Here is a 12,842-nt window from a genome sequence, read left to right as displayed (position 1 = left end):
ATCCATAGTGGAATGGGGACAAAAATGGTTGGTCACATTCAATGCTGCTAAGACTAAGCTTGTTTCCTTCAATAACTACAAGAAACCTTCTCTACCACCAATAGCAATGGCCAAGAACACATTGCCTGAAAGTACTTCTTTTAAACTCCTCGGCCTAACGTTTACAGGGAATATGAACTGGAATAGATACATTGAGAGCATTGCCAAGGCTGCTGCAAGAAAGGTTGGCTCTCTCTACTGTGCTAGAAAACTACTTACGCCTGACGGTATCCTATACCTCTATAAGGAAACCATTCGCCCATGTATGGAGTACTGTTGTCACATCTGGGCTGGTGCATCTACTGCTTGTCTCTCGCTCCTGGACAGGGTTCAAAAGAGAGTCGCCATCCTGATAGGTCCTGAACTGTCATCTAGGCTTCAGCCTCTGTCCCATCGACGAGATGTTGCATCCCTCTGCCTGTTCTACAAATACTTTAATGGTGAATGCTCTGATGAACTGCAAACACTTGTACCTCCCTGACGTAACTACCCCCGACAAACCCGACAAGCTACTAAGTCTCATCCCTTTACAGTAGAGGTCCCTAGGTGCAAGAAAGCCTTTTACTCCAATAGTTTCTTCCCCAGAACTGCGGGTCTTTGGAACTCCCTTCCGGGATTCTGCTTTCCCAACTGCAATGATATGCAGAAGTTCAAGTGTAATGTTAACAAACATCTTTCTACTCATCTCCCTTCATAATACCCCGCTAATTAAGTCTCTAATAGTAGCCCCCTGCTTCAAAGTGGCACTGTGCCTTGCTTGGGGTGAAAATTGAATAAAAAAAATAAATAAAAATAAAAAAAAACATCATACAGACTTTTCTTTATTTTTTTTCATAAGGGAGAATTCCAGACACAAACCGAACATTTTAGTAATAATCAAAGCACTAATAAAATGTGAATCTAATTAGAAAGTTGGATGAAAAATTTGATTTAATTAATTTTTATGAAAATCGTAAATAAGCCAGATATTTTGTACTGGTATTTATCTTTGAGAAAATTTATTTTATTCATTAAAACAACAAAGCAGATATGTCTGCACTAATTTTATTAAAAAAGCAGTTCAACCAATTTGCTCAACTTTCAAGGTCATACATACAGGGCAAAGTGAGATGAGGACTAGCCAATGAACATTTAAAAACAAAAATGAAATTTTTGTAAACTAATTGTTAGAGAACCAAAACCAGGGCTTTTTTCACGACAAATTATAGGATAAATTTTAGATATTAATATTTTTTTAAATAATATTTCACCTTAAATTTAAGAATTTCAGTATTGTTAGGGTTCATACAGCAACATTAAAATATACATAATAAAACAAAGAAATAAGCACAACAAAAGCAATTGATAAACAAACTTAAAAAATGCAAGAAAAATTGTTTTTTGAAATAATGCATGTATTAAAAATATCAAGAGAATAAAACAAAACATTAGTAAATTAATAAAGACTATGTGCATTTTTTTGTGAGTATTTTTAAATCAAGTCATTTTTTGAAAATATATGTATCAAGAATATTTATTTTCGCTTTTCATTTGTTATTCAATATAAACAAATATTTGCATCATTTTAAGCTTAATTTGCAGAAAGTTGAATTCATACATATATATTTACTAAAATATATATGTATGAATTCAACTTTCTTTCTGTAAAACTATCTGTCACCTTAGCTTTAAAAAATTTGAATTTATTTAAAAATACAATCATGGCTAACATTTTCTACAAATACAACTTTAAAAGGTAGAAATATTTGTATGGTCCATCCAATCTTCATTTTTTCTGTCTTCATCAGTGAAAGAGAAATCCTTTTAGACCGAGGCAAATTTAACATCCTGTCTTACACATGAGTGTCTCTTTTTGGGGAGCTGGATGTTCACTATATAAAAAACCAACTAAGTTCCAATCCTGTCCTCATGGGGAGGCAATTAAATAGATATTTATTTATTTATTTTTATTCAATTTTCACTTTAAACAAAGCACAGTGCCACTTTGAAGTAGGGGGCTACTTGCAGGGACATTATGAAGGGAGTTGAGCAGCAAGATATCTGTTCACATTACACTTGAACTTCTGCATGTCAGTACAGTTGAGAAAGCAGAATCCCGGAAGTCTAGCAGTTCTGGGGAAGAAATTATTGGAGTAGAAGGGTTTTGTACACCTAGGGATCTCTACTGTGAAAAGGTGGGATTTAGCTGCTTGTCAATTTTGTTGGAGGTATTTACGTCGAGGGGGTACAAGTGCTTGTAGTTCATCAGAGCATTCACCATTAAAATACTTGTAGAACAGGCAGAGGGATGCAACGTTTCGTTGATGGGATAGAGGCTGAAGCTTAAATGATAGTTCAGAACCTATCAGGTTGGTGACTCTCTTTTGAACTCTACCCAGGAGGGAGAGATTAGTGGTAGATGCACTGGCCCAAATGTGACAACAATGCGCCATACATGGGCAAATGGTGGCCTTGTAGAGGTACAGGATACGTTCAGGCGTAAGTAGATTTCTAGCACGGTAGAGAGAGCCCACCTTCTTCGCAGCGGCCTTAGCAATGCTCTCAATGTATCTGTTCCAGTTCATATTCCCTGTAAACGTTAGGCCGAGGAGTTTAAAAGAAGTACTTTCAGGCAATGTGTTGTTGTTTGCCTAATTTTTTTATTTTACTTTTATTCTATTTTTTTTGGTGGCTAATTATCAAAATAAACTAAAAAAAAAAAAAAACTAGTTTACAGCTAGTATATTATAAAACTGAACAAAAATTGATTATAAAACACAAGTCAAATCTTAAAACAAAAAAAAATTGATAAAACAACGAAGAGTAATAATACGAAACAATGCAAGATATAAGAAACAAAAAAGCTAGCAATATGCACACACACTCATAAACATTTAAAAATACAAATACAGGATAACAAAATATTAAAAAGAAATTCTAAAAACATTTTCACAAATATTCTGCTAATTTTCATCCATTCAATCATTTCGACATGGTTAGTGTAATTTTAGTCGTGTTTCTGTCATCGTCTTATTTACCTTAATAAAGAAAATTTTTTTAACAATTATTGTATTTTTTTTATCTATGAAGCAATGCTTTTGTTTTTTGTTTTTTGAAACCAAACATTAAGGTACATCTTATGACTTGAAATATAAAAAATTTATATAGGAATTCCCACAGTATTGTGAATTTTTATGGGAATTTAAAAATTATATTCCTATTACCAATTTTTATAGGAATGTATATATTATATTCCTATTACAAATTTTTATGGAAATCTGTACAATTTTATTCCTATAACCAATTTTTATAGGAATCTATATATTATATTCCTATTACAAATTTTTATGAAAATCTATACAATCATATTCCTATAATAAATTTTTATAGGAATGTATACATTATATTCTTATTATAATTTTTTATGGAAATCTCTACATTATATTACTACTACTAATTTCTATAGGAATCTATACATGATATTCCTATTACCAATTATTATGGGAATCTATACAATCACATTTTTATTAGCAATTTTTATAAGAATCTGTATATTTTATTCTTATTATCAATTTTTATCTATACAAATAATATAGAACAGTGAGTTTTTTAATATATTTATTTGTGTCCCATGCATCAACACTTTAACAAATTTCCCCCCTTTCTTTCCTTTGATAATCACATCTCGCATTTAAAAAAAATGTTTTAGTAAAAATGTGCATGATATTGACTGCAAAGTACAGTCATTTAAAATATAAGTATTATTCTCATATTTTGTAGAATGATTATTGATTAGACAATTGTTTTTTGTAATTTTTTTATAAACAATATATTTGCAAAGTTCTCACTCAAATCTCCCATGGGTGTGAGTGAATATGCCAAAAAGTTAACCTGTTCAAACATGAAAAGTGTTAATGATGATTACATTCTGGTTAGTAAATATTTTTTAAACAAGGACATCTTTTTGTGGCTCCCTATATCCGTGACTGGCATTGCATTTTTTTGTTTTTAAATCAAATTTTTTTTATATTTTAAACGTCCAAATAATTTTTGTCTATAACCTTCCCCCAAAAAAAGCTTTATCTTAATTGAATAAGTCAAAAGAAATCTCAGCTTTTTATTTGCTAATAAAGAGTGACGATTTTTACACTAAAAAACTTGATTGAAGTGGTATCCGCCTCTGTAATGTTTTTTTATTTTCGTCATTTTTTCATTTTTTTCAGTGAATTATTATCAAATGGTCACTAATCTGCTAGATTACTAAAAAAACTGAAAATTCCAATATTTTACATTTTTTTAAGGGGTGCTCTGTGTCTAATACAATGTTCTAATAAATCGATCCCGCATTTTGAAAGCATCAACTTTTTTTGGCCAAATTTTGTGAATCTAGCCTTTTGGGGCATGTTTTGAAGGCCAAATGGCTTTAAAAAAGCTAAATTCATGAAATTTAGCCAAAAAAAAGTTGATGCTTCTAAAATGGGGGGAGGGGTCGATTTATGAGAACGCTGTATTAGAAATAGAGCACTCCTTAAAAATGTTAAATATTGAATTTTTTTTGTAATTTTTTTGATAATCTGGTAGATTAGTGACCATTCAATAATCTGCTGAAAAAATGATGAAAATAAAAAAAATTATAGAGGGGGGTGTACAGCTTTCATATGTGTGCCAAAGACTTTTTTATAATTTTAAGGAAAATTTACATTTTAAATTTGTAATTAAGATTTAATAATTTGAGTTTTCATTCCAAGAAACTTATTGATACTGTTATCAAAGTCAATCATCTATACATAAATATAGGCCTGTATGTGCGTTCACCTACAAATCCAATACTAGATTAAGAAAATGAATATACATTAATTTATAGCTAGGTATTGATTAAAACAACTGTATTTGAAATTCTATATAAGCTAACGTCTTCATAAATTAACAAAAATGTTTCAAAATTTTTAAACGAGGATTGATAAATTGGATTATTTGGATTATTTAGACTAGTGTTATTATTATCTCAGCTGTTATTTTCCAAACATTTCAGTTGATGTAACTTCTGACCTTCTTCATGTACATGCGACTGGGGACCGCTTGTAAATTTAATATTCTCTTGAAATTTCCTCCTTTAGAAGAACCCTGTTCAACCTGCTTAGGATTAATACCACTGGTAGACTTCTTTAGGTTCATATTTTCAAATTCAGGAATCTTTATATCAAACTCAAGTATTTATAAATAATTTCAGACCACACTTATTTAATCTTTGAAGGTAGGTTCTTTTCGTTTTGTCAGTCATGACAAGGTAGAAGTCTTAAGTAATTTTTATTTTATTAATACTTCTATCTGATTATGGCTGATGGAACAAGAACAATCCCCACCTGTGGATTAACTTGGGGTTTGATTCAAAATTCCATATAGATTCTCAACTTTGACATATAGATTTGATCATGAGTTTGGCAAGATGCACTTGAAAAGGGTCAGTGTTTACATCAGCGGAAACATTATGAAAATATCAACCAAGATGAGTATAGTGGCCTGAATTATTCAAATAATATGTAAAAACATATTTAATAATAACATACAAATATCATTTTGGAATTTAAAAAGTTACAATAAAAAATTAATATTTTAGATTTCTTAATCCGAATTGTATAAATTGCCGATTTCATTTTTAATATAGGTACAATGTGAATTTTCTGGCAACTGATGGTCCAACATGGTTCTCTCTTTTATTCTGGACAAAATCACAAGAGGAAACTTGATAATAATGCCCCTACTAGTTTCCTGTTTAGCTCTACGTGTAGTGCATCATCAATTTGTTTACTCTCCTTTTTTTTTTATTATGGTTAAATGTAACACTAGTTTTGGCTTCACAAGCAAAGCCAAGTGGCAGCCATGGTTTTGAAAATAAACATTGGTTTATTTCCACCAAAGAAAAAGTTGAATGGCTGTTTAAATTTATTGCAATCTTTAGTGGTTAAGAGTTGTGATATGTGTATAATTAGGATGTTGGGGAGTGGGGGTTAATCTAGAATCAAGAGTACTAGAAAATCAGTGATGCACCTGCATGATCCATGTGACATATGTTTATTTAAATAACAAAGTAATTAAATTGTGGTTTGGATTGTTCGGATTACTGTTCTCATCTTAGTTATTATTCTCACATTTCGGACGATGTAACCTCTGACCTTCTTCAGGTGAATATTTTGAGAATAGGATTGATGATTTGGATTATTTGGATCATCTGAACTACTATTCTCATCTCGGATGTTATTCTCACATTTTTTTCTGCCAATGTAACCTCCATCCTTCTTCAGCCGCATCTTTTTGAAGTTATGAACATTGTAGTCAAACTTGAACATCTGTACAGATGCTACTAAGAATATAATAGAAAAAAGAAATACTCAACATTTCTACTCAGTCGTGCTGATGGAACAAGAACAACCTACCCCTATGGGTTAAATAAAGGATCAATTTCGAAATGTCATAAATATTCTCAAATTCGGCAAGATGCATCTGAAGAAGGTTGAAAGTAACATCAGCTGAAACATTGTGGGAATAACATCTAAGATGAGAATCAAAGTTTGGATAAATAAAACAAAAAATTAAATTGCACAAATTCATCGAAATTGTTTATATTTGTTTCTGTTATGCTTTCTAATGTTTATGAGTAAATTATTTTATATTCATAACTTATTACTTGTACATACTACATGGCCAATGATAGGTACTCCTGCTAGTGGATATACAAAGTATGGTTAGAAGAATATGGGAAAGCCATAATACGTGGGTATATATATATATATATATATATATATATATATATATGAGAGAGAGAGAGAAATAATAGTGATCTATAGGGATACATCATAAAATTGTCCATCTAAAAACAAGAATAAGTTTAAAGATCCCAAAATCCATATTAGAATTGTTATGCAGATTCCCAAGTTCAACAAAAAGATGCCCAAGTCTAACAGAAAGATTCCAAAGTTCAACAAAAAGATTCCCAAGTCTAACAAAAAGATTCTCAAGTTTAACAGAAAGATTCTCAAATTTAACAGAAAGATTCTCAAATTTAACAGAAAGATTCTCAAATTTAACAGAAAGATTCTCAAATTTAATAGAAAGATTCCAAAGTTTAATAGAAAGATTCTCAAGTTTAATAGAAAGATTCCAAAGTTCAACAAAAAGATTCCCAAGTCTAACAAAAAGATTCTCAAATTTAACAGAAAGATTCTCAAGTTTAACAGAAAGATTCTCAAATTTAACAGAAAGATTCTCAAATTTAACAGAAAGATTCTCAAATTTAACAGAAAGATTCTCAAATTTAACAGAAAGATTCTCAAATTTAATAGAAAGATTCCAAAGTTTAATAGAAAGATTCTCAAGTTTAATAGAAAGATTCTCAAGTTCAACAGAAAGATTCTCAAGTTCAACAGAAAGATTCCAAAGTTCAACAGAAAGATTCCAAAGTTCAACAGAAAGATTCCAAAGTTCAATTTTGAGAATAATCTAAACAATACAACACTTTGAAACATTCTTAAATAAAACTCATATGGCGTAATGTACTCAGGCCTCAGCTTCAATTTTTAAATATGAAAATTGGAACGTGATATTAAGATAATTCATATAAAGAAGAATAACAAAACTATTAGAGTAAAAGATGAATGAGAGTTGATTTAATGGAAACCTTTTAACTAATTAATGAAAATACTAACGACGGAAGAAATTTTTTAATATTTTTTTCAATCTGGAAATTTATAGTCAAGGTAGATTAAAAAAACAATGGTTCTTATCCAAAATTTCCCTTACATAAAAAAAAAAAACAAAAAGAAAAAAATTGTATGATATATGTGTTCATGATTCAGCAGTTTTATTTTTATAAAGGAAATCATTTTTAACCAATTAATGGGAATTCGTAGGCATTACAACATAAATCTAATATGTATGAATTATTGTTGAGTTATCTCTATTGTTTTTAAGATTTTTTGCAAAAATGGCGGGTGAGACAGTCACTTCTAGAATACTCATAAAAGAAGATTCCCTAATTTAAAAATAAAACCACTTGATCAATTTACATGATTTTTTGAATATGATATTTCATTTCACCACGTGTACATGCATCATACAGATTTTTCTTTACTTTCGTTTTTTAATATTCAGATTAAGAAAAGCAATAGTGTAGAATTTTCTAAGACAAAATTAGAGATAACAGTAAAAAAAACAAAAAAAAACAGAATTAGATCATTCTTTAGGAACTATCAGATCATATATTTAGTTTGTCTTATTTGAATTATTTGGACTACTGTTCTCATCGGGAGTGTCCACAAGGAGCTGTGGCATAATGGATAAAGTATGAAGTAAAATTCAGGTCTAAATGACATTCTTCTAGAAGTTGAAGAGCAGTATTAAGAATTGTAAATTAATATAAATTTCTACCCAATCATGGCTGACAAAACAAGATTGTGCTACCTCTGTAGATTAAATAAAGAATTCTGTTCAAAATTCCGTGCAGATTACAAAGTACAATAGAAAGATTCCATCAAACGAAAGAATCAAATCAAAACGTGGATTTCATGAACAAAGCTTCTTTCTAAGAACTGCACGCCTGTGGAACTCTTTTCCGTCTGCCTGCTTCCCACCGGACTACAACTTGGATGTCTTCAAGTCCAACGTTAACAAATTCCTAATGAACCGTCCCCTTAAGTAAACACTTCATCAAATCTCCACACTAACGTAATGTACTTGCAATAACCCTTATCCCTGAGTGGCTTCCGGGCCTTGATAAGTGGTGATCACTGTGTAAAAAAAAAAAAAAAAAAAAAAAAAAAAAAATTCCAGGGTTTGACAAGATTCACCTAAAGAAGATCGGAGGTTACATCAGCCAAAACGTTGTAAGAATAACAATCAAGATGAGAACAGTAATCCGAAGAATCCAAATAATACAAATTATCAATGCTCATCTCAAAATTTCAGAAACAAGATATTCAACATAATTTGATCTGCATATGAACATATATTGTGTAAATGTGCTTTGCAATAATCGAGTTGAGAAGATGTTAAAACAAGATGTGCATTGAAACATGATATGAAACGAATAATAATAATAATAATAATAATAATAATAATAATAAACAATTTATGCAGTTGAAAATATAGTTAAGTTCAAAAGATCTCATAGAACATATAAAATTATCTTGTCGGATTTTAGAATCTATACCCAAATAGCATCACATCTGAAATGTTGATATTTGATTCAGCCTATCCACTGAGTTTTTGTTTTCATTCTAGCTTAGTTTTTACAATACCAAAATGTTTGTTTAAAAAAGAAAATTCTCCCATTTAGGAAGATTGTTACAATGGAAATAATTTTAAATAATGACTCAAATAATGTAAAAGAGATAAATCTTTACTACTTAAAATATGACTTATCTTTTTCATATTATTTGATTTATTATGGATTTTTTTAAAATCTCTTCTTCTCCATCTCTTCTGTGACAACTTTGCGTGTTTCCATGTATGTATAAGTTTCTTGCCTATATGTGACTTACATATTATCATTTTATTTAACTTTGTTTCTCGCCTATTTTTTTTTTTAATTTACTTTTAATCAAAATTTTAATTGTGCAACCAATGAATCCAAGGTAAACCGGATCAGTACATTCTGACCTGGAGTGATAGTACATTTTTATGAGTCAAGGAGAGTAGAAAGTGGATCTTTGGATTACTTTCGACAGCCTCTTAACTCTTACTTCTCTTATTTTATCCTTTAGTCCTCACATTCCAGAAGCGATTTTCTGACAAAGGGGGAAGAATTGCTGTTTTTTAATTGGAATCTATCCATCTAACACTTATTGTTGGCTAGTTTCTGGCTTTGAAAAAGTATTTTATTTTTTTAACACCTTGCATCAAGTGGCTTCATGCCTTGTCTGAAGTGATTTTCATTAAAAAAATAAATTTTTTTAAATAAATAGAATTTTCTAAGTATGACATAAAATTGCATCCTATGGTGAGACCTCAATTTGGGAGCTTTTGGGAACAGAGAGTCACCGTTTAGTTACCATTATTCCCAGATTCATTCTGATTAAGAAAGGTAGTATCTTAAGGTCCCATATATGGGTTAAATAGGCTATATCGCTTACGTATTTAAGAAAACATATCACCAAAACAAATTAAAAAGGTTTCTGCATAAAATAAACTAACAAGAATAGACATGTTATAAAACTTAACACGCAATTTAAAATCTAACACCACTTTAATAAAATGAACTCCATTTTGTTATATTTCTATATTTTCAAGACTTTTTGGAGAAGGGTTTTTAAGAAAAGGAGAGGTTTTTGCTGGTTTTTTTTTTTTTTTTTTGTAAATAACAGTTTTCAGATTAAACTTTCAATTTTGATTCTGGAATTCCTTTTTCTGAAAGTCATTTTCATAAAGAAAAGATGTATCTTCAATTCTAACTTGAAAATAAATTTTTTCCGATATTTACACCAATTCATCACCTTAACTCATTGAATAAGGAAACGAGCAAGAATTGGGTCTTAACTTTGCACAAGTCTTACATATCCAGTATCTGACATCGGTTTTTATTTTCATCCGATCACAACTGGGTAGCCGCAATATTTTCATTACATGGTCCCTGGGCAGGGGCCTCTCACACGACACACACATAAAGCATTGTTCTTGCTGGGAGTTGGTCACCCGACCATCAGACTTACCTTGATTAATAATAAATCCTGAGCAGGAATCGGGACCCTTTTTTTTCATGATAGACTCAAATTTTCCCCTCTGGTCTCGCTGTGTCGGCTTTCCGTAAGGAAAATCTTCACTTTTTTCACAAATGTCCATACTGTTGTTTATATTTAGATAATGGAAACCTTCGGAGCCGCGATTAGCATGTTCTTTATCTGGATCGTGGGTGAGACTTTGATAGCCAGCATCTCTTTCCTCTTGAGAATGATTCAGGCCGGGAAAACTGGCACCATCGGCTGTTGAACCTCCTCTGTGAATACTATCTGGGTTTGATGACTGATCCATGCCTGGAAACATACCTACCCTCTCTGGAATGTCTTTTTTGTAGCCCTGATCCATGCAGGGGAAAACGCTACCCTTCCCAGGGTTGTCTTTGGTTGGTGCTTGAGATGAATTAGATTTTATACATGGAAATCCAGACTCTCTTTCGTTAGCATTCTTTTGGCCTGTGTCTACATACGGAAAATCGTCTTGACGTCCAGCTTTTTCACCACCTCCAAGATTTAAATAGGAAAATCCGTCATCCTGGTCACCACTGCAAACATTCTTTTCACTCATGTTTAAATACTGAAACATTTCTTGCCGCTCAGATAAGGTTTTAGTGCCGGAATCGGTGTATGATCCCCCTCCTCCTAACCCTCCTTCTCTATCAGAAACATTCGGTGAAAATCCACATTCATCGTTCGGAATATATTGGTACCGTCTCTGACCAAAGTTCTCCTTACTATGCTTCATGCAGGTCGGTTCTGGTGAATTGTCTCGTTTATGGTTCATCTGATTGGACTTTAAAAGCTGAGCAATCGCTTGTTTATTCTGTGCACGGCGTTTAGAATTCTCACGCATTCGAATCAGTCGAGCCTGTCGCTGTTCGGGCGTCTCGTTCTTCATGCGCTGGCGCTGGTACCTCTTCATGCGCAGTAAACGCTTGGCCCTCTGTGCATCGGTTTCATTGTGCATACGCCATCTTTGCTTCAGCCGCATCTTCAGCAGTTTGCGATCTCTGGCAGACATCATCTCGGCACCATAGTCATTTAGATCTAAGGACCGAAAAGTTGCATGAGTATTAGGGAAAAAAGAAGTATAAAAGACACAAGTCATTTGGATGAATAACACTTGTTTAAACTTAACAAATGCACACACAAAGATTGTATAAATATATTAAATTAAGCTAATAAAGAATATATCTTTAAAAAAGTAAACCTATCAACATAGAAAAGGTTCTATATGATTAAGACGAGCAATTAATATGATTCTGATGAGAAGTATTTAGCTTTGAAATGCTGTGATTTAAAGGTTTTTCTCTCCATTTTATCCTTTGTAACTTTCATGCCTCATTTTTTTTATTTGATATGTGTATGTGTGTGTGTGTCCAAAAAGTCACTGAAGGGTTTTGAACTGAAATAGATGTTTTTATCTTGATGAAATCTTTCTGTAATTTTAACACAATCTGACTAAGACATTAGGAAATCTTTTTTAAAATATGAAAATTCAAACAATCTTTATTTATAAAAATAATGTCTTTAAATGTTGCCCATTTTCAACTTCGCATATTATCTCTTGCTATGGCAATGTCAAATGGCCATCACGTTCCCCAAACTTGACAAGCCCCGATTTTTTCTTGTGAGAATATTTAAAGAAAGAATCTATGTTAACAAACTCCAAACCCTACAAGAATTGAAGGAAAACATTAGAAGCGACATAAGGGAGTTAAATCGCAATCCAGAGATTCTGCAATCTGTCATGAATAAAGTTTTGGAAAGAACACAAATATGCAAAACTGAAAATGGGCAACATTTAAAAGATATTATTTTTCATAAATAATGATTGTTTGAATTTTGCGTTTTCTTTTTTAAATTGCCCAATGTTTTTTTTTTAACTGCCCAATAGTCAGATTGTGTTAAAATTACAGAAAGATATCATCAAAAATAAAGAATCTAAGTTCAAAACCCTTAAATGACTTTTTGGACACCATATATAGTTTTTTTTCCCTAATAATAGAGCACTGTATGGGATTTTTTTTTCTACAAAAAAGTACAAGTATATATATATATATATATATATATATATATATATATATATATAAATGT

The 12,842-nt window shown here is 31.3% G+C and overlaps 1 protein-coding gene across 2 annotated transcripts in view; it reads right to left on the bottom strand.

Annotated features, from left to right (window-relative positions):
• Window positions 1-12,842, bottom strand: part of LOC145277514 (uncharacterized) — a 114,985-nt gene that overhangs the window by 24,639 nt on the left and 77,504 nt on the right. For both annotated transcript variants that reach the window (XM_080128938.1, XM_080128939.1), the window contains one exon: window positions 10,722-11,792. In XM_080128938.1, coding sequence (XP_079985064.1) covers window positions 10,722-11,792 — 1,071 coding nt within the window. The remainder of the gene's footprint in view (window positions 1-10,721; window positions 11,793-12,842) is intronic.

This window comes from Euprymna scolopes, chromosome 6 (genome assembly GCF_053919585.1).
Source record: "Euprymna scolopes isolate OS-2025 chromosome 6, ASM5391958v1, whole genome shotgun sequence".
Classification (NCBI taxonomy): Eukaryota; Metazoa; Mollusca; class Cephalopoda; order Sepiida; family Sepiolidae; genus Euprymna; species Euprymna scolopes.
This window is presented reverse-complemented; position numbering and strand designations above follow the sequence as displayed.